Source organism: Erinaceus europaeus, chromosome 1 (assembly GCF_950295315.1).
Source record: "Erinaceus europaeus chromosome 1, mEriEur2.1, whole genome shotgun sequence".
NCBI lineage: Eukaryota > Metazoa > Chordata > Mammalia > Eulipotyphla > Erinaceidae > Erinaceus > Erinaceus europaeus.
In genome coordinates this window covers 56,841,472-56,863,373 of record NC_080162.1, presented here as the reverse complement: position 1 = coordinate 56,863,373, position 21,902 = coordinate 56,841,472, and the positions used below count along the sequence as shown (strand labels likewise).

Here is a 21,902-nt window from a genome sequence, read left to right as displayed (position 1 = left end):
TGATATTGTGTGTCCTATCCAACAACAACAACATCAATAACTACAACATAATAACTACAACAATAAAACAAGGGCAACAAAAGGGAATAAATATTTTTAAAAGAATAAAAAAATTAAAAAATAGCTTTCAATAAGTTCAAACCAAGGACTTTATTCTGTATGAGTTTCTCCAGGAAAAAAAAATTAGTTAATGTTAACTGTTGGCAAAAACAGTGACTCCATTTACATAGGTTAGTGGTAGAGAATGCAAAACTGAATGTGTTATTATTTGTCCTTCTGGGCTTGTTGCTTCTAGGGCAAAACTAGCTTAATGAAGTCATAATTCCATTTGTGTACTCACCAAATATTTATCAAACTGAAACTAAATTCCCGGCACCATACTGGAGCCCTGGGACATGGAGATGAAGAAAGCAGACACAAACCCTCTGCTGGAAGATTTCGCTGCCTAGTATGAATGAAACATACAAATAAAAAACCGAAATAGAGAGGTGGCAGTGTGGTGCTGGATTCAGAAAAAACTTTAGGAACAAGCCTGCCCTCTCTGGCCTAACAAATGAAAGAAAGAAAGAGGGGAAGGAAAAATGGTCACCAGGAGCTGTGAATTCGTGATGAAGGCACGCTGAACCCCAGCAATAACCCTGGTGGCAGTTTTTTTTAATTGGTTAAAAAAAAAGTTTCGGGATTTGGAATTTGACTGTGTATATTTCAGTTCCTTCATTTCGTAATTCTTGTGGACAGAAACTGAGCTTAGTTTAGTTAACACTCTAGGTAAGCTCCATGCCACAAAATAGCAAAGTACCTCATCAAGCAGAGAACAATATCCTTCCCCCCAATGATAATCTTTCAGGGTCTCAGTGGAGAGACAGAACACTCATCCTACTGGCCACTTCTCAGTTAACCCAGGAGAGGCTCTTCAGAGAGAGCCAGAGAGTGATGTTAACCACCCACAGATGTGCCCTTTCTCCCTGTGTCCCAGTGTGCAACTCAGTTCCCACACACACAGTCCTGACAGCACGACTCTGCTTTTTTCAACTTCTCAGCCAGAGGATATTCCTGAGAGACATCAGAGAGTGATGCCACTTACTTTAAAGAAGGCATTATGAAAGAAAGAGAAAGGTGTCATAAATCCATTACTGATATATTTCATACACTTAACATAGAGACATCGCCGTCCTCCCCAAAGTCGCTTCTCAACTACAGTGCAACTGAAAAGTCTTCTGGCTTGCATTGTCCCTGCCCTCTGCCCTCTGCTCTCTGCCCTCCGCCCTCTGCTCTCTGCCCTCCACCCTCTGCTCTCTGAGGTCTCTCCTCTAATATCTTCTAGTATCAGTGGCTTGTTATCTGTTGCTGCAAAATCAAACTAACATCACATGTCGTGTGAGATGTAACTATTTCTCTTCTGTCACTTGATCCCAGTCAACACCTCTTCCTCAAAAGTTGAGCTTCACGGAGTTACTAATGCCTAGGAGGTGGCATAGTGAGTACACTGCTCCATTTGCAAATGTGAGGTCTCAAGTTTAGCCCCTGGTATCGTATATGCCAGAGTGATGCTCTGGCTTTCTCTTTTTTCTCTCCCTCTTATTAATAAATAAAACTTTTTTAAGAAATAAAACTGGGGGCCCAGGCAGTGGTGCACTGGGTTAAGCACACACGGTATGAAGCACAAGGACCCGAGCAAGGGTTTAAACTCTGGCTCCCCACCTGCGGGGGGGGGGGGTCACTATAAAAGGGGTGAAGCAAGTCTGCAGGTGTCTATCTTTCTCTCTCCCCCTCTATCTTCCCCTCTTCTCTCAATTTCTCTCTGTCCTATCCAATGGAGGGGGAAATGGCCCCCCCAAAAGCAGTGGATTTGTAGTGCAGGCACCAAGCCCCAGCGATAACCTTAGAGGTAAAAAAAATAATATAATATAATATAATATAATATAATATAATATAATATAATATAATATAATATAACTGGACTGGGAAGATAGCTCCAGAAGCCCCAGATCTCCTGCAAGCATTCATTTCATGCCTGAGGCCCTAGAGATCCCAAATTCAATTCAGGCATCATAATAAGTCATAGCTGAACAATGCTCCAGTAAAAAATAGTTTGCTAATTAGTAAGTCAGTTAGTTGAAAATAAGAAAAACAGACTTGGGAGCAGTGATGTACCCAGTAGAGCACACATGTTATCCTGTGCAAGGACCCAGTTTCAAGCCCTCAGTACCAGCTGCAGGGGGGAACTTCATGAATGGTGAAGCAGTACTGCAGATGTCTCTATTGCTCCCTCTCTATCTCCCCCACCCCTCTCAATTTCTCTCTGTCTCTATAAATAAGAGGAAAAGAGTGAAAGAAAGAGAATGACAAAGGGTGGGAGAGGAAGGAAGGGAGGATAGGAGGAAGGGAAGGAGGGAGGAAGGAAGGACGGACAGATGGAAGAAAGGAAGGAAGGAAGGAAGGAAGGAAGGAAGGAAGGAAGGAAGGAAGGAAGGGAGGAAAGAAGGAAGGAAGGAAGGAAGGAGGGAGGGAGGGGAGAGAAGAGAAGAAGGGAGTAAAGGAGGAAAGGAGGGAGAAAGGTCAGCCTCCAGTGGAGTGGATTCATCCTGCAGGCCTCTGCAATAAACCTTGGGACAATGAACATAAACAGACTCATCATGGGTTATTACAGCAGAGGTTCTCTCTCCCAAAAGTTTTCTGAGGGCAGCTTTCTTCCTCTGGTTACTTACCCTGTGTGTGGGCTTGAGCAGATTCCAAAAAGGATCAGGCAGGAGAGTCCATGCGAGATCATGGGTCTGGCTAGCTCAGCCTGAAATTGAGCTCACATTGTGCAGCCATCCCCAGAAAGGTGGCCCTCACCTAGAAAGGTGGCCCTCCAACCACAACCAGGGCCAGAGTCCTCCTACCACTTCCTACCTGCTGTGAACCAGGGGACCAAACTCAGTGACTGCCTGCCCATGCATTCCTGCAGGTATTCGGATGCTGGACCAGCCATTTATGACTGACATCATTGAGGCTTCCTCCATCAGCCACATGCCACAGCAGATCGACATCTACAGTGCCAGCTGGGGCCCTACAGACAATGGCAAAACGGTGGATGGGCCCCGGGAGCTCACGCTTCAGGCCATGGCAGACGGCGTAAACAAGGTACCATCATTCCTGATGCCATCAGGCCCTGGTCCACTCATTGGGGTCAGCCCTGGAAGGAAGAGAGGAGCCTTCAGTGAGGAAGAAGGGTGGAAAGGAGGAGATAACAGAATAGAGGAAGGGGACAAGGCAGGGAGAAAGGTGCACCTCTTATCCTTGGAATTAGGGCAGATACTTCCAGAATTTGGGTCCAGAATCTGAGCAGAGTAATTGGAGTGGGAAGCTGTGAAGAACGAGGGAAGGAAGGCCAGAGGTGCAGCCTTCAGAAGGTGCTGTGAGGTTCACCCCACACACACCACTCCTACCCTGGCCCACCACTCCTGAAAGAGAAAAGGGAGTCCTACTTTGTCCTGATACCTGTAAGAAGAGCCTACCTCGGTCCAGTTGAGCCAGTCACAGTCTGGAAGCATCCTTCCCACCCCACACCCCATGGACTGGTGATTCCAGGATACTGCATCTGGGACAAGGGAGGGGACTTTGACTCCACAATGTTCCCAGGGCAAGTGATTTGAGTCCAGTTTTGATGCAACCCCCAATAATTAGCTTGGAATTGACATAGCCTAGGAGAGGGAAGCAAGGCAGAGCCCCACAGAGAGAGGACAGCCAGAGGACACGGGTCACTGGACCTCCCTCCCCTGCCCACTCCACCTCACCCCCAGTGTTTGTATGGGCAAAGGGAGTGTGTGTCCTCTTTTGATCTGAGGGTGGGCTCCACATCCACCCACTCCCACCTGCTTCTGTGTTTGCTGCCTTTTCCCTAGACAATTTCCCTGGCTGGTGAAAGTCTTTTCACCCTCATGGTTTACACACACACACACACACACACACACACACACACACACACACACACACACGGACAGCCTGTACTAATCAGGGACCACTTTGAAAGTACAATTTATGACTGCCACACAAATCAGACCACATCATTTGCCTGGTCTGCTTCACTGCCACAGTCACAACTGTCTACTGAGAGCCGTCCCTGTCTAATTTACCCAAACCTTGCCTCAAGCTCTCCTTCTAGGGCACCTGCTTTATGATATTAGTACACTGGGGATGTATTCTTCTTGATTTCTAGAAATCTCAGAAGTGAATTTGCACCTAATATGTAAAGGTTGTTTTTTTTTAACTGGTTTTTCTGTTTCTTTTTTCTTCCCTTTCCTTCACCAGCCATAGCTTTTCAAAATCACTCCTTAATTTTAATGCTTTTGTCTTTTTTTTTTTGGTATTGTCATTCAATCTAAGCCTCTGAATGCTAAACAGTATAAAATTTGTAAGAGAATTGTTGAGATGAGCTGCTTGTAGTTAGACTTAATTTATGCAAGAAAAACCTAACTTTGGATTCACAAAATTTGCTTGCCTACACATATTCCTACTCTTAGTGGACTAAACTGTCTCACTGAACAAAAATCGGCAGCATTTGGGCCCTAAAACAATAATAAACAAATCAAACAAAGTACAGCCCCTTAGCACAGGAGCCAGCCAGCCCGGAATTGCAGGTCAAATCCAGGCACCAGATGTCTTTACAAATGAAGTTTTACTGGAGCTTAGCTAAGCCCATCAAGACCTTTGTGTCTGTCCAGAAACAATTTATCTTCCTATCACAACTGCCAAAGACTCCACTTGGAAGGAAGCACTCTCAAAAGACCCTTTCAAATGTTGTCGTTTTACTGAGCACACCAAAACTTAAAAGAAAAATTTTCATGACTTATTTTCAGATGACAGCAAGTAAATATTTAAGTGAAGTAAATGTAAATTTAAAAAAAAATACAGAATTTCTTATTTGACTTTCCTCCAGGCTCTGGGAATGATTTCTTCCTTGTTTCAAGGTGACATTTTTTGGAGCAGTGTTGCAAGATTTTTGAGTGACAGTTTGTTATTAGTTATTTCAATTGTCTGGCCTACTCAGAAGGAAAATCCACCACTAAAAGGAATTCTATCTCTGAAAAATCCATCTAAACAGAAGAATTTGATAATTACCTGTTACACAAAGGCAGTTCTCATGCTTTTTCTTCCGAATGTTAGCATTCTGTAGATAGGCTTTCTTTGACCAACAAAGTAACAAAAGAAAAAGGAAAAGGGAAAACAAAAGGGAAAAGGAAAAAAGTGAATATAGCATCTTTATTCAGGGTGTACTGGCTGTGTTAGACTCCACCACTTGCAACTGTCTGGCATCTGCTTCACATCACCTATCTGCATCCTCAGGGATTTGAGTTTATATCATCTAAGTTTTCTCAGTGAATACTTGTAGTCACAAGGAGTGGACAGGTAAAAAATAAGGAGGAAACCTTTTCCCTCTTGTGCATCTCATTCTTATCCTTTTTTTTTTTTTTTTTTTTTTTTGCCTCCAGGGTTATTGCTGGGATTAGGTGCCAGCACTATGAATCCACTGCTCCTGGAGACCATTTTTTTTCCCCAATTGGATAGGACAGAGAGAAATTGAGGGGGGAGCTAGAGAGGAAGACAGAAAGATAGACCCCTGCAGACCTGCTTCACCACTTCTGCAGCAACCCCCACTGCAGGTGGGGAACCAAGATCCTTGGGTAGGTCCTTGTGCTTCATACTATGTGCATTTAGCCTGGTGTGCCAGCACCCGGCCCCCTCATTCTTTTCATCTTTAACTTCATTGCCTATATATCAAGTCCATAGTTAAAGCATTTTTCACATTTTATGATGGGAGCCATTAACAGTGAGCCCTGGAGATCTTCTGTCTTTATTTGGGATCCCCAGAAGCAAGCTTAAAAGTAAGGGCTGGATTCAAGTGGTCGATTTGGGAGTTTCAGAGAACACCAGTAAAGAGTAAGGAAAATGGTACCACAGGAAAGAAACTACAAAATAGGTGTTATTGAGGCAACTACTGCAAGCTGCCAGAGCTTAAACCCACTAGGTTAGAACACACATTCTAGCTATCTGAGCCAAGGCAAGGACTCTGCAGTAGAAAGTATCAGCTGAGTGTTGTGCCCAAGGGATGTAAATGCCCCAACATTTACAGCACAGGAGCAGAAGTGCAGGGTTGCCTTTAGCCTTCTAGGAGAAGGACATAGACAAAAGGATGCCTGTGCTGGAGATGGGAAACGCCCCGTGCGCAAGGTCAAGCATATAAGGGTCAACACTCTGCAGCAATCTCAGAACATAGTTCAGGTTAAACCTAATCAAAGGGTTAACACCACTGTTTCTGTGTAACAAAGGATAAGTAAGGCTCTGTATTTGTTGGTCAGAAAAGGATACAGCCTTTGCAAAGAGACCCACTGAGCAATAAAGCCCAGCCTTTACAGTACACAGCATCCTGTACTGCTTCAATAGCCAGAGGGCTTTCAGTCAACAGTAGAGGGCCTTGAAAGTGAGGACTGATTCAGGAAATCCTCTTCATGTTGTGAGTAAATACAGCCACCCAGAGCAGCCCTAGTTTGTCTTTGGCCTTGATGACAACCCCTCAACCTGTTATCAATCACACTTCAGGGTTGCTACTGGAGAGGCTATAAATATTCTTAAGGATATTTAAAGACAGGGCTACAGAAACTAGTTTATTCACTGCTGGGTGGAAAGGACAAAGACTGGGAGCCCAGATCTTTGAGCCTGAATATATTAGAGAGGGGTCACATGCTACAGAGTGCCTCGAAATCTAACCCCTAGGCAGGATGGAGAGTTGATTGGGGAGATGGAGATTAATCAGGCCTGGGCAATTGAGGCGCTGGAGCCACCTGCTGAAATTTAATCAGAGCTGTGGGTCTGACACGATGGCAGCAAGTGCCTGGCCTCTGGCAGGCAATGGATAATTCCTGCCAAGCACTCAGGAACCCTCTGTGAGTCATGATTTATGCTCTGAAACCAAATGGAGGTTCACAATTAAACAAGGGCTACTGTGGTACAGAATCTGCAAGTTAGCCTCTCAGATAGCTATCATTACAGTCCCTCTGACCTTTGATAAGAAGTGGAAGAGGCTGGTGGATTTCCTGAGCACGGGCTGGCTTCAGGCAGGGAGACCAATTGCCCCTGTTTGTTGGAACGTTCTTGGTCTTGGTACTGAAAAGTCTCACTCTCCAAATTATGTCTCTTATACTCCAAGCACAGAAAAGAACAGAAGCAAATAATAAAAACATAAAACAGCTAGATGGGACAATAATTCAATCATTCATGTTTTGGCACAGAGAAACTTTCTAAACGTAAAAAAAGAAAAACCTTTGCCAAAAAAAAAGAAAGAAAGAAAGAAAAGCAATAGGTATTATTACACAAAACCTTCAAAATTTCTGTAAATCTGTTTATTGTTAAAGCAGAGCAATGGATATACAGGGATTCATTGTACTACACACTTCTTTGTAGTACTTAACAGTTTTTTAAATCAAGTGTTTTTGTTTACACAAAAAAATAAAATAGAAAGCAGTTCAGTAGGTGGTTGTCAAGAGTAATAATATACATCTCTGGAAAACTGAAAACAGCAACTACCCTAGCATTATAGAAATAGCTAGTTATGGTTTGAAATAAAAATCCTATGGGCTTGTGACCTAAGAGGTGGCATAGTAGCTAAAATGCTGGACTTCTAAGTATGAGCTTCAAATTCAGTCCCTGTTATCAAATGGACCACAATGATGCTCTGATTCTCTCTCTCTCTCCTCTCTCTCTCTCTCTCTCTCCCTCCCTCCCACCCTCCCTCTCATAAATAAATGATATTTCTTATTCTAGGAACTTCAAAGATAAAATAAAATTATTTTTTGTTATATCCTAAATGAAAGTATGATGAACTGTTTCAGTCAGACGAGACATATTACACAGTGGTAACAAACTTAGAGTTAACAAAGACTTAAGAGTCTTCAAACTACAAAGCATTGTTTCTTATCCAGCTACATTCACAGTCATCAGGACACTGCTCCTCATAGTCCATCAGTGATCAGAGCTGACAACAGGAATATTGCTAGTCTGTGGAAAGAAGAACAGAGCTCTCTTGTACCTGTCACTGACCAGTAAATGGTTTGGTCAAGAAAGAATACTAGATAGCATTTGCTTCCACTCACAGTTCATTGATTCAAATGGCTTACAAGGCCCCACTCAACCACAAAGGAATGTTATTACAAACCCAAACAGTGGACGACTCAAAATGTTTGGTGAACTGTGTCAATAGCAACTACATTAGCCTAGGAAGAGTGCTAGATAACTCAAAAATTAATCTATGATCTATTGAAGACAAAGTTAGTGAGTGTGAATAATGCTTATAAATCATTTTAATTAAATGTGCTCTAGGACCTGAACCCCACCCCCAACCCAGTCCAAGTTCTGCTTTGTGTTTCCTCTTCTGTTTTTATTTCTCAAGTTCTGTCTATGAATGAAATCATCTAAAATGATGTAATCATCTAAGATTAATAAAGTCTTTGTAGAATATTGACTCACATGAGAGAATGTTAATGGTATAATAATGAAAACACATCTTAGGCAGATCCACAGAAATAAATATATTTTATGAACTCAATTTAATTCTTAAACCTCTGCCTTTGCATTTACATATAAAACTGGAAAGAATCCACAAAATATCACCTGTTACAAAGTCATATTGTAAAGAAGCATGAATACAGAGAAGCCTAAAAATTAGTCAAAATCGGTCTTCCCTAGGACCTACCCCAAGGTGATAATGCTGATAACACTGATTTCCTGCGGACAGTGGTGATACACCCTGTTGCGCACACAAGTCACCATGCACAAATACCCAGGTTCAGGCCCCTGATCCCCACCTTCAGGGAGAAAGCTTCATAAGTGCAGGTATCTCCTCTCTTTCTCTCTCTCTCTCTCTTTCTGTCTCCCTCTCCCCCTCAATTTCTCTCTGTCTTATTAAGAGAGGTGAATTCATCATGTAGACACCAAGACCCAGTGATATACTTGGTGGCAATTAAAAAATAAATAAATAAAAAGAAATCATTCAAATTTACTGGTCAGTGACAGGTACAAGAGAGCTCTGTTCTTCTTTCTACAGACTAGCAATATTCCTGTTGTCAGCTCTGATCACTGATGGACTACGATGAGCAGTGTCCTGATGACCATGAATGTAGCTGGATAAGAAACAATGCTTTGTAGTTTGAAGACTCTTAAAAAAAAAAAAAAAAAAAAAAGCTTACTTCATCTCATTAGCATCCCACTTGTGGACTGGTACCAGAGTAAAATTACAAAATAGTGAAACTTAGCCCCTTTATCCTGATTCACCTCTGCTTCTCTTTCAGAAGGTGCGTGGCAAATCTTAAATGCTAGATCTGAGTTTGTTTGAGAGTATGAGTCCCAGCTGTAAAGACTGTCTGTTTCCTTCTGTCCTATTTCTGAGAGCACCTAATTGTTTTGGTGGAGTTTTCCAGAATAGAGTTAGCAAGTCATTGAGGACATTTCCCAGCTAGTGGTTGGACAAATCTCTGTTCATTTATCAACTCATTCGATCACAGGCTAATTAACTCCAAGTCCTGTTAGGTGCCAGATGGCATTTCTCATTGTCAGGAAGCAGAGGGAACTTGAAGACAATCTAGTTGTCTCTCTTCCTTCCTTCCTCCATCTCTGCTTAAAACATAAGACCTTTTTGTGGCCACTAGGGACTATAGACCCCTAACTTCTATTTCTCTTCTGACCATAGAGGGTTACTGGGCTGCCTTGGGTCTGGTTGTGGAGCAGACAGAGGCTATGCTTGGCTGCTCACCTCTCACACTGCATCCATATTCTCCCCCTGCTCACACAGCATGGGTAACCCCCAGCTCTCTTGCCCCAGGTCAGAGGAAGAGAGAACATTGAGAACCAGGGGGAGGACAATGTGTGCAAGAAACCGATTCCCTTCTTTCTGTCTTCCCTCAGGGCCGAGGGGGAAAAGGCAGCATCTACGTGTGGGCCTCTGGGGATGGCGGCAGCTATGATGACTGCAACTGTGATGGCTATGCCTCCAGCATGTGGACCATCTCCATCAACTCAGCCATCAACGATGGCAGGACAGCCTTGTATGATGAGAGCTGCTCCTCCACCTTGGCCTCTACGTTCAGCAATGGGAGAAAGAGGAACCCCGAGGCCGGCGTAGTGAGTCTCCTACCTCCCCCTGGAGAATCAGCACCAGTTCTGAGGGGAGATGGGTATTCTCCCCAGCCTGGTAACACTTTATCATCTAGATAGAAACATAAGACGTGGGTGCCGGTCTGAAGCAACAAGGATGATTATCCTCTCCCCTCACCTTGAGCTTATTCTAAATATTCTACTAGTCTCTGAATAGCCACTTAAAGCTTTGGTCTATAAATAATGGCAAAGCTCTACTTTATCTAAAAGTTGTCCCCCACAAGAAAAAAAAAAAAAACACCACCCCATCTACACCAAGAATCTATTCATTTAGTATAGTAATTTCAAACTCATCCATGGATGGATTTTTCTGGTCTCAAAATTGGCACTTGAGATTGCCTCAAGGAAAAAGTAGTGATAATCATCATGTTTTAAAATGACCCCATGGAAGCAATTACAGAAGCCAGACCTTCTACCTTCTGCAACCCTCAACGACCCTGGGTCCATGCTCCCAGAGGGATAGAGAATGGGAAAGCTACCATGGGAGGGGGTGGGTTATGGGGATTGGGTGGTGGGAATTGTGTGGAGTTGTACCCCTCCTACCTTATGCTTTTGTTCACTAATCCTTTCTTAAATAAAAAATTTAAAAAAAAAATCTGAAAAAAATGACCCCATGATTTGAAAAAAAAAAAAAAAAAGCTTAAGGATCACAGGTCTAGGTTATTTATTGTGTTTTTCTGCACAGTTTCTCCTTTCTAGGCAAGTTGGCAGAATGGGAATCTTTCTAAATCCATTAGCAATGTATGAATGTAAAGCATAGCAAACTTATTTGAAGATCTCTTTTTTTCCTATTTTTTATTAGTGATTTGCTAATGATCAACAAAATTGTAGGACAAGATGTGTACAATTCCACATATTTCCTACCACCAGAGTTCCGGATTCCATCCCCTTTATTGGAAGTTTCCCTATTCTTTATCCCTCTGGGAGTATGGACCCAAGATCACTATAGGGTGCAGAAGGTGGAAGCTCTGGCTTCTGTAATTGCTTCTCCACTGAGTGTGGACATTGGTAGGTCAATCCATACCCCCAGCCTGTTTCTATCTTTCGCTAGTAGGATAGGTTCTGGAGAGGTGGGGTTCTAGGACACACTGGTGAGGTTGTCTGTCCAGTGAAGTCAGGATGGCATCATGGTAGCATCTGCAACTTGTTAGCTGAAAAGCAGTAAGACATAAAGCAGGATAAATATTTTAATAATCAGGGACCTCAAAGTAAGAACAAAATAGATGATGCTAAGGATCTTTGTCTGAAGAAACTAGGGAGTCTATTTTAGGTATATTCCAGGGGTTCCAGACTTTAGTAATTTTTGCCTGAGCCTGATAACTAACACACAAGTGGGCTAAAAGTATTGTCTGGGAAGATAGGCCAGAGTTGAGAATAGGAATAGAAAGTTGGAGTAGGTGTAACTCCCAAATATAAGGAAAGTACATAAATACCATTAACTAGGTAAGATAGATAAGGTTTATAGTTAATGGTATTTATATTTGTAGATCGTTTGCCCTCTTTGGGTTTTTCATTCACTGTTCAGCCCTTCCTCAGACCTTTAGGCCAGGAGTTAGGTAGAAAGATCAGTAGTTCTGCTGTTGAAGTTCCATTCTGATTGGCTACCCAACTCAGTTGGAGCTTCCGAAGGGAGGGAGGAAGAAACTCAGAATGCAATCATTATTACCTCCCCCAAGGTGCTTCAGTCCCAAGTTCCCTTCTGACTGGAGGTGGCTGATCAGGTTTTCATAGGAGCCATGAGATTCCATTTCATGCAGGACATACAGACTTTAGCGTGGCTCCCTCCATGAGCATTTGTGGGCTCTCCCTTGCTTTGGAGCAGATGCAGAGTATGCCAGCTTCTCTGGAGCAGAAGGAAGCTTTAACCTCTCCTCTCTTAGCAGCAGATGGACAGAAAGGATGAGAAAGAAAGTAGAAGGGACAGACATGGGAGATGCTGACCTGTTCTATGTGCATTGTTTCACTCTTGTCTTAGGGGCTCCAATCCTGACACTAGGGCCTTCCAGTGATGTTATTTCATCCTCAGCTCTTATCTGTGAATTCATCTACATGGACTAGAGGACAGGCCTTAAGATTCCCTCTAAATATTATAATTTTTCCCAGTAGGTGGTTTTAAATTTCCCTAATAACACAGTGCCTCATAATAAGATGTATTTGAGGCTCCTATAGAAAAGCACAGGGGAGCTGCAGAGACATCATAATGGTTATGCAAAAGTATTTTCATGTCTCAGGCTCTGAGCTCCCAGGTTCAATTCCCAGCACCACCTTAAGTCAGAGCTGAGCAGTGCTCTGGTCTCTGCCTCCCTATGGGTCTCATTCATTTAAAAATGAATATGTAAATTTAAATAAATTTTTAAAAGAAAGAAAAGCAGAAGAACAGAATTGGAGATTTTCCTGTGTTTTATGCAATTTTAGTTCTCATAAACACTAAGAGAGAGAAGGTTTGTGTGTGTGTATCCTTTAAAATTCAGCTAATCAGTCTCTCTCCCTCTGAAAATGTGTAGAGGTAATCACTCACCTATAACTTGTCTTGCCCTAACAAGATTCAGAATCTCTCCATGAATCTTATGCATAGAGAAATATTTTTATATTTTGTTTTGTTTTGTTTTGTTTTACCTCCATGGTTACTGCTCGGGCTTGATGGCAGCACTATAAATCCACTGCTCCTGGCAGACAGTTTTTTCCATTATCTGATAGGACAGAAAGAAATTGAGAAAAGAGGGAAAGATAGAGAGGGAGAGAGAAAGACACCTGAAGACCTGCTTTACCACTTGTGAAGTGTCCCCACTGCAGGTGCAGAGTGGGGGGCTCCAGCCTGGATCCTTGCATGGGTCCTTGCACTTAGTACTATGTTCACTTAATGGGGCATGCCACCACCTGGCCCCTGAGAAACATTTTCATTTTCATGGTCTGTCCTGTGTGTATGTTTTAGGGGGGCTGGAATGGAGGTGGGTAGGAGGAGGGGAAGAACCCCAGTGTAATAAAAATCATCATTGCAGTGACTTGTGCAGAAGTGTTGTCACTTAGAGTATTTCCTTCTAGAATCTGGGAAATAAATATCCCTCTAATCTCTGAATAATTGCAGATATGCTTCCCTGAGCAATGACTTGTTTTCCTTGTGGACACTATAAGTGACTACATGTCCCATTTTTACATGGACTCCTAGGTAGGTCAAGTGACAACATAGACAGAAATATGAATGCTAAGTTTATCCTTAGCTTCACCATAAACTTCTTTAGAACAAAGTATAGTGTAAAAAAATGGCTTATCACGTACCCCTCCTATCCTATGGTCTTGTCAATTATTTCCATTTTATAAATAAAATTTTTTTTATTTTTTTAAAAACGGCTAATCCCCACATTGTCTGGGAGTAAAATAATGTGGCTCATGCACTCATTACGCACTATCCTCCCTTCCAGGCAACCACGGATTTGTACGGCAACTGCACTCTGCGGCATTCTGGGACCTCTGCAGCTGCTCCTGAGGCAGCTGGCGTGTTTGCACTGGCCTTGGAGGCTAAGTATGTTTCCACCTGGGGCCGAGGGCTGACACTGCAAGTAGACTAGCATGTCTTTCCACCCAGTACCAGATGTCTAGAAGTAGATGTGAAAGACCATGAATAGTCAGGACCAGTGAATTTGGAGACAAATCTAACTAGACCTTAGAACCTAAGTCTTTCCCTCACACACACATATAAATACACCCCAAGACAAGGAGGTTGCTCAGAGGCAGAGAGCATGGCATGAGGCCTTGGATTTGATGTGGCCCCAGCACCTCATAACAAAAAAAAAAAAAAAAAAGCAAAATAGAACATCCCAAATGGCAGAATGGTACTGTAGCCTTGTTTCTTCTCTCTTATACACACACATAAACCTCTAGGAGAACAAAAGACCCCAACATCCAGTCACATATACCAGTTCCTTACTCAGATATGAACTAAGAGTCGTGTAACTGTTTATTTCTTTGTGAAAAACCATCCCTGTATTTTCTGTGTATCCACTGGCTATTTTACTCCAAAAATACTCACCATCAGTTAAATGAAGGAAAAACACAGCCAACCTGTGATCAAGCAAGGTTCTTCAGAACATGTTTAGGGGGTGGGTGGTCGCACACCTGTTTAAGTGCACATGTTACAATGAGCAAGGACCCAGGTTCAAGCCCCCAGTCCCCACCTGCAGGGGGAAAGCTTTATGAGTAGTAAAGCAGGGTTGCAGGTATCTGTCTTTCTCCCTCTCTATCACCCCTTTCCCTCTTGATTTCTGGCTGTCTCTATCCAATAAATAAAGATAATTTTAAAGCATTTTTTAAATTTTATTTATTTATTTTCCCTTTTGTTGCCTTTGTTGTTTTTTCATTGTTGTAGTTATTATCATTGTTGTTATTGATGTTGTCATTGTTAGATAGGACAGAGAGAAGTAGAGAGAGGAGGGGAAGACAGAGAGTGGGAGAGAAAGACACCTGCAGACTTGCTTCACCGCCTGTGAAGTGACTCCCCTGCAGGTGGGGAGCCGGGAGCTCGAACCAGGATCCTTACACTGGTCTTTGTGCTTTGTGCCACGTGCGCTTAACCCACTGCGCTACCACCCAAATCCCAATAAAAATAATTTTAAAAAAATGTTTAGGGGGTCGGGCGGTGGCGCAGTGGGTTAAGCGCACCTGGTGCAAAGCATAGGGACGGGTGTAAGGATCCCGGTTCAAGCCCCCGGCTCCCCACCTGCAGTGGAGTCGCTTCACGGGCGGTGAAGCGGGTATGCAGGTGTCTATCTTTCTCTCCCCCTCTCTCTCTGTCTTCCCCTCCTCTCTCCATTTCTCTCTGTCCTATCCAACAACAAAGCAACATCAACAATGGCAATAATAACCGCAACGAGGCTGCAACAACTAGGGCAACAAAAAGGGGGAAAAAATGGCCTCCAGGAGCGGTGGAGTCATGGTGCAGGCACCGAGCCCAGCAATAACCCTGGAGGGAAAAAAAAAATGTTTAAAAAGCAGACTATTCTTGCTCAGGATTGATGAAACTATAAGGTGATTTCACTTTAACACTAGACAAACTAGGCAGAGTTACACAGTATAGAACAAGAAATGGACTTTACAAAAAGTCTTTCATCTTGCAGGTAATTTGTCATTCTCTCTGTCCTCAGCACCCCACAAGGAGGCTACATATTGCCACTGCTGGACACCCCTTAGCTTGGAGCCTCGGTGGAGATCCTACCCACCTGCTTCTCTGTCTGCTGGTGAAAACCAGAGAAACCTTGTGTTTGAGGGATGAAGTGTGAGCTTCAGGCACTAAGCACATGGTGTGAGAGCAAATGCCTGCTAGGTAGGGAGTCATCTGAGAATGTTGTACCCAGCAACTTGTTAGAAGTTGGACTCAGGCTCCTAGGGAAAATGAAGTTCAGTTCTCATCCTTGTCAGCTGTTGCTAGGCAACAGGAACTTCTAGCATCAGTCTCTAGGCAGCTTTGTTTGCCTCTCTCCACATATGTAATGCATTTTCTGGTTTTCAAAGGAGATAGGAGTTAATTCCCAGGAAGGGACTTTGAGATATTGCCTGAAAGCAAGAAAAAAGAGCATAATTATTCTCTCTCTTTCTCTCTCTCTCTCTCTCTCTCTCTGTCTCTTTCTCTCTCTCTCTCTCTCTCTCCCCCTTTGCTGTTTTCAGATAAAATCCCAATCTGAAACTACCCCCTCTCTTTGGATTAGGCCAAGCTTTGAGTCTTCTAACAAAAGTCAGAGATAAAATTCTCCTGCACCACCATAAGCCAGAGCTGAGCAGTGCTCTGGTAAAGAGAGAGAGAGAGAGAATGAGAGAGGAGAAGGAGAAGGAGGAGGAAGAGGAGGAAGAGGGAGAGGAGGAGGAGGGAGAGGAGGAGGAGGGAGAGGAGAAGGAGGGAGAGGAGGAAGAAGAGAAGAAAAGAGATATTGGTAAAGCATTCTGTTAAGCACAGAGAGGAAAACTTAAATACTGTGCACATTTCCTGAAGATGTATCTGTTCATCTTGGGGTTATGGGGTGCTATAGCCTACGCAGCTTTAGATATTCCAGCTGGGAGCAGACCAGCAGTGAGTGCCTGCTATCTGCACTGAGCCTTACAGAGAACAGAGAACTGGAGTGCTCCAAAAGCAACATGAGCTTTCTGGTCTCCTTTTAAATTGAAAAGGGCAGGTATTGACTCAAATTCTCTTCAGAATCTAAGAATATAAAAAAAATTTTAAAAAAAGGGAGTCGGGCTGTAGCGCAGTGGGTTAAGCGCAGGTAGCGCAAAGCACAAGGACCGGCATAAGGATCCCGGTTTGAACCCCGGATCCCCACCTGCAGGGGAGTCGCTTCACAGGCGGTGAAGCAGGTCTGCAGGTGTCTATCTTTCTCTCCTCCTCTCTGTCTTCCCCTCCTCTCTCCATTTCTCTCTGTCCTATCCAACAACGACAACAACAATAATAACTACAACAATAAAACAACAAGGGCAACAAAAGGGAAAAAATAAAAATAAAATATTAAAAAAAAAATTTTTTTAATCGCTTGCCCAGGTCTACATACAATGTGACAATCTAAACAAAGCAATTTGAGAGAACAAGGCCCCTGGATCTCTAAACGGATTGATGAACTTCATATTGATTATTCATAGTTTCTTAGCACACATACTGAAAAAGGTGCAGCCACCGTTGAGGCATGCTTTTGTTTGTTTGCTTGCTTGCTTTTAATTGGTGGTTGGCGTGTAATGTTCTCTGCCACCATAAAAAGGAAATAAAAATAAAAGTGATACTTGGCAGTAGATACCTCAAACCCGTCATGGGAGCCAATTATAAAATTCCTCAGAAAACCAACTGCTTAAAGTTAAGGGCACACCCTGAGATGGGAGCTTGGTGCAAGTGATTTCTTTTATTTTTTTAAATATTTGTATTTATTTATTACTAGAAAGAGACAGAGAGAAATTGAGAGGAGAGGGGAAATAAAAACAGAAAGACAAAGACACCTGCACAGTGTTTCACTATGCATGAAGTGGGGACCAGGGGCAGGTGGGGACCAGGGGCTTGAACCTGGTTCCTTGCACACTGTAATGTGTGCACTGAACCAGACATGCCACCACCTGGCCCCTCAATACAAGTGATTTTTTTTGCCTCCAGTGTTGTCACTGGGGTTCAGTGCCAACACTATGAATCCACTGCTCCTGAAAACTAAGTTTTCCATTTTTTTGGATAGGACAGAGACAACTTGAGAGAGGAGGAGGTTAGAGAGGGAGAGAGAAAGACACCTGCAGATCTGCTTCACTGCTTGTGAAGTGAACCTCCTGCAGTCAGGGAGCCAGAGGCTCAAACCGAGTTCCCTTGCACTTAGTACTGCAAGTGATTTCTTTATAAATGTATATATTTTTAAATTTTTTATCATATTTATTTACTTGTTGGATAGAGACAGCCAGGTATCAAGATGGAAAGGGGTGATAGAGAGGGAGAGAGAACTGTAGCCCTGTTTTACGACTCTCAAAGCTTTCCCCTGGCGGGTGGGAACCAGGAGCTTAAACACAAGTCCTTGCGCACTGTAGCAGGTGCACCACCACCCGGCCCCTGCAAGTGATTTCTTTTCTTCTTTTTTTTTTTTATTTATAAAATAGAAATATTGACAAAACCATAGGATAAAAAGGGTACAATTCCACACAATTACCACCACCAAGACTCCATATCTCATCTCCTCCCTCAAAAGCTTTCCTATTCTTTATCCCTCTGGGAGGATGGGCCCAGGATTATTATGGGGTGCAGAAGATAGAGGGTCTGGCTTCTATACTTGCTTCTCCTGTTGAACATGAGCGTTAGCAGGACACTCCATACTCCCAACTTGTCTCTCTCTTTCCCTAGTGGGGCAGAGATCAGGGAAGCAGGGCTCCAGGACACATTGGTGGGGTCTTCTGCCCAGGTTGGCATCATGGTAGCATCTGGTACCTCGTGGCTGAAAAAGAGTTAAGATATGATGCAGAACAACTTGTTGACTAATCATGAACCTAAAGGCAAGAACATTGCAGATGAAGACTGGGTTCTCCGTTTTGGTAAAAGCTAGTAGGTCTGTTTTAGGTATATTCCAAAGGGCCCATGACTTTACTAGTTTTTGCCTGAGCCTGGCATCTAATATGCAGGTGGACCCAGGTTACTGTCTGGAAAGATGGTGTCATAGTTGGAAAAGGGACTAGAAAGCTGGATCAGGGAAGAGAGTAGCTCCCGAGTATGGGTAAAGAATATAAATATTGTTAACTGTAAACCCCATCAATTTGATCTGGGGCTCATATTCAGCACAGGAGCCTGTGTAACCTCTGCATCCCTGTAGGTCTGAGCTCACATTCTGTGGCCACGACTAGCAACATTCCAGGCTGCACTAATTTCAGGACCCATCTTTCTCGAGTGGTAGAGTATGTTGCCCAACTTCCTGTAAGTGATTTCTTTTTCTTTTCTTTTTTTTTTTTTTTTTTTTGCCTCCAGGGTTATTACTAGGGCTCCAAATCCACTGCTCCTGGAGACTTATTTCTTTCCCCTTTTGTTGCCCTTGTTGAAGTGATTTCTTAAGAGAGGTTGCCAAAGGAAGAAGAGGGACTTGGGGAGGCAAATTAGGGATGGAGGTGAGAGGAACAAAAAGAGGAGGATGCAATTTCAGAAGTTCTGCCTTAGCTTGATCTCCTTGGAGGCCTTTAGGGATATAAATGTTAACTTGGGAGTTTGATCTACCTCAAGGCAAGAGCACTGGGTTGTCATGCTCTTTCTTGCTCTTGTTTGTCATGAGCTAACACTAAAGCTTAGGAAAAGTAAATCCTAAGGCACCTCTGACTTTCTGCACCTGTGGAAAATCAGTTTCACTAGCCAACAATTAAAAAATACAGTTCTAACATAATAGACCCCTTTATGGGCTCCCATAGGAACTTGCCCTCAATGTGTATCAACAACTGTAGAGAATGTTCCATCCTCTGAAGAGAGGCTGGACAACATACTCGATCTTCCACCTGAGGAAGATGGGTCCTGAAGTTGGGGCAGCTTGGAACGTTCCTACTCATGACCACAGAATGTGAGCTCAGATCTACAGGGATGCAGAGATCACATAGGCTCCTAAACTGAATATGGGCCCCAGACCACTACATTAAATCAATGGGGTTTACAGTCAACAATATTTATACACCTTTCCCATATTTGGGAGCTACTCTCTTCTCTGATCCAGCTTTCTTATTTTTATTTTATTTTATTTTATTTATTTATTTTCCCTTTTGTTGCCCTTGTTGTCTTTTTTATTGTTGTTGTAGTAATTATTGTTGTTGTTATTGATGTCATTGTTGCTAGATAGGACAGAGAGAAATGGAGAGAGGAGGGGGAGAGAAAGAGAGACACCTGCCGACATGCTTCACCACCTGTGAAGGGACTCCCCTGCAGGTGGGGAGCCGGAGGCTCGAACCGGGATCCTTATGCAGGTCCTTGTGCTTCATGCCGCATGCACTTAACCTGCTGTGCTACCACCCTACTCCCCTGATCCAGCTTTCTAGCCCTTTTTCCAGCCACGACATCATCTCCCCAGACAATAACTTGGGTCCACCTGCATATCAGATATCAGGCTCAGACAAAAAAAAAAAAAAAAAAAAAAAAACTAGTATAGTCGTGGGCCCTTTGGAATATAACTAAAATAGGCCTACTAGCTATCTACAAAACAGAGACCCCCAAATCTTCATCTGTACTATTCCAGCCTTTAGGTTCATGGATTAGTCAACAATTTATTTGGCTTTATGTGTTAACTCTTTTTGCAGCCACCAGGTTCCAGATTCTACCACGATGCCAACCTGGAAAGATGACCCCACCAATGTGTCCTAACCATGAACCTAAAGCCTGACATCTGATATGCAGGTGGACCCAAGTTACTGACTTACCTAGGTCTTGCACACTCAGAACCTTGTGAGGGTGCTCAGCTTTGTTCTTTGTGGTTATACCTGGACTATGTCTGGTTCACCTTTCCAGATTTTTCTTCTCTCATTTTCCTGGTCTTTCAATAATAAAACACGTGATTCTGCATTTAACTAGAGAGAGAGGTGAGAGTTCTAGCTGTGAACTAGATTGTGAAACATTTTGCTCATAAATTAATTGACTGTTTCTCAAAAGCAAGGCACAAAATCCAGTTATGACTGGTTTGAGGTGAGCTCCACCAAGGTGTCACATAAACTGGATTTTCTTTCACATTTTACAAGAGTTAGGCAAATGAGTTTAATTCACAAATGTATTATTTTCTCAAATTGGAAATGATCCAGACATTTGAAATTGCAGAGTTTTTGTTTTTTTAATCTTAACAGAGTTTGGAGACTAGATTAGTAATTTTTTCCCACAAATATGCATTTGTTTTATGAGCGAGAAACCAGAGAATTGCTCAGTCATATGTGGTGTTAAGGAAACCCAGGACCTCACATTAGCAAGGAATATGTCTAACACTGAGCCACCTTCCCAGACACAAGATTTAGAATTTTAAAGCTAAAATAAAACAAATTAATCTTTAATTACTTCAAGAGAAATTAATCCACCGACTCAGATTCACACACCTTACTCTTTTCAGAGAAAGTTCATATTCAATACATAAAGAGTAAAATCTTCTTGGCTTCTAGGACTTACTAGACTTAGTAAAAAGTTATTTCTCTGATCTGAAAAACTACAGCCTCTTTTAAAACATTTCAGTTTTCAGTTCCTCTAAAGGTATATGTTGTTTCTCTCTTTAAATCCCCTTTGCTGTCTTAATCACAAAAGCATTAATTGGGTTCAGGAGAATTTCTTATCATATAAGTAAGAGGCAATAATAAGTAGATATGTCATGGCCAGGACCAACTTTTTTAAATATTAATCTTTCATTTTTATTTTATAAGACAGATAAATTTAGAGGAGATAGAGAGGGAGAGAGAGAGAAAGACACAGAAAATACTGCTTCACCACTCATGAAGCTTCTCCCCTACAGGTGAGAACCCTAAATTTTGAACCCAGATTTGTGCACCACCACCTGGCCCTCAGGACCAGCTTTAAGTAAATGGTTTAGGAAACTACCCTTCTAGAGTCTCCTTGTTGCAGTATCCTTCCAGTAATGTCTTGTCTAGACATTTGAGAAAGTACATGCTCCAATTTGATCTCTGCAGTGGAAATCTCTTAACCAGAAATTGAAGATCAATCTGCTCACTATTAATGGTTGATTCCTAGAACATCACAGAGTCTTGTGAGTGGTTAAACCCAATCAGTGAATTAATTCCCTGCTAACTGAACAAACGTAACAATGTGTGTTAACTACTTACCTAGGTCTTGCACACTCAGAACCTTATGAGAGTGCTCAGCTTTGTTCTTTGTGGTTATATCTGGACCGGGTACCTGTAGCAGCCTCCTACTAGTGTGTTCCTGCCTTCCAACCCCACATTTCCTGAATATATCCTGGGGAAATTTATAAAGATCATGCCAGGTGACACTCTGCCCTCACTGACTGCCATGGAAATAAAGTTCTACTGTTCTAATGTGAACATCTTCTCCCCTGTCACATGGTTGGCTCTTGCCCTCCAGTGACAAGAACTTCTGTAGGTTTATCACTTAAATTTTCAGGATTCTTGCCTTCTCCTTCCTTTGATCCTTCTTTCCAGAGAATTCTATCCTTATCCCCTTTCTTCCCTGTCTTCTTGGTCTCACCTTCTTACTTCCCTTGAACTTGGTTTATATCGCCACTTTGTAATAGGTCCTC

The 21,902-nt window shown here is 42.7% G+C and overlaps 1 protein-coding gene across 1 annotated transcript in view; it reads left to right on the top strand.

Moving 5' to 3' along the window:
* Positions 1 to 21,902, top strand: part of PCSK2 (proprotein convertase subtilisin/kexin type 2) — a 266,200-nt gene that overhangs the window by 227,163 nt on the left and 17,135 nt on the right. Inside the window, exons 8-10 of the mRNA XM_007525724.3 lie at positions 2,951 to 3,126; positions 9,940 to 10,155; positions 13,608 to 13,708. Of these exons, the coding sequence (XP_007525786.1) occupies positions 2,951 to 3,126; positions 9,940 to 10,155; positions 13,608 to 13,708 (493 nt within the window). The remainder of the gene's footprint in view (positions 1 to 2,950; positions 3,127 to 9,939; positions 10,156 to 13,607; positions 13,709 to 21,902) is intronic.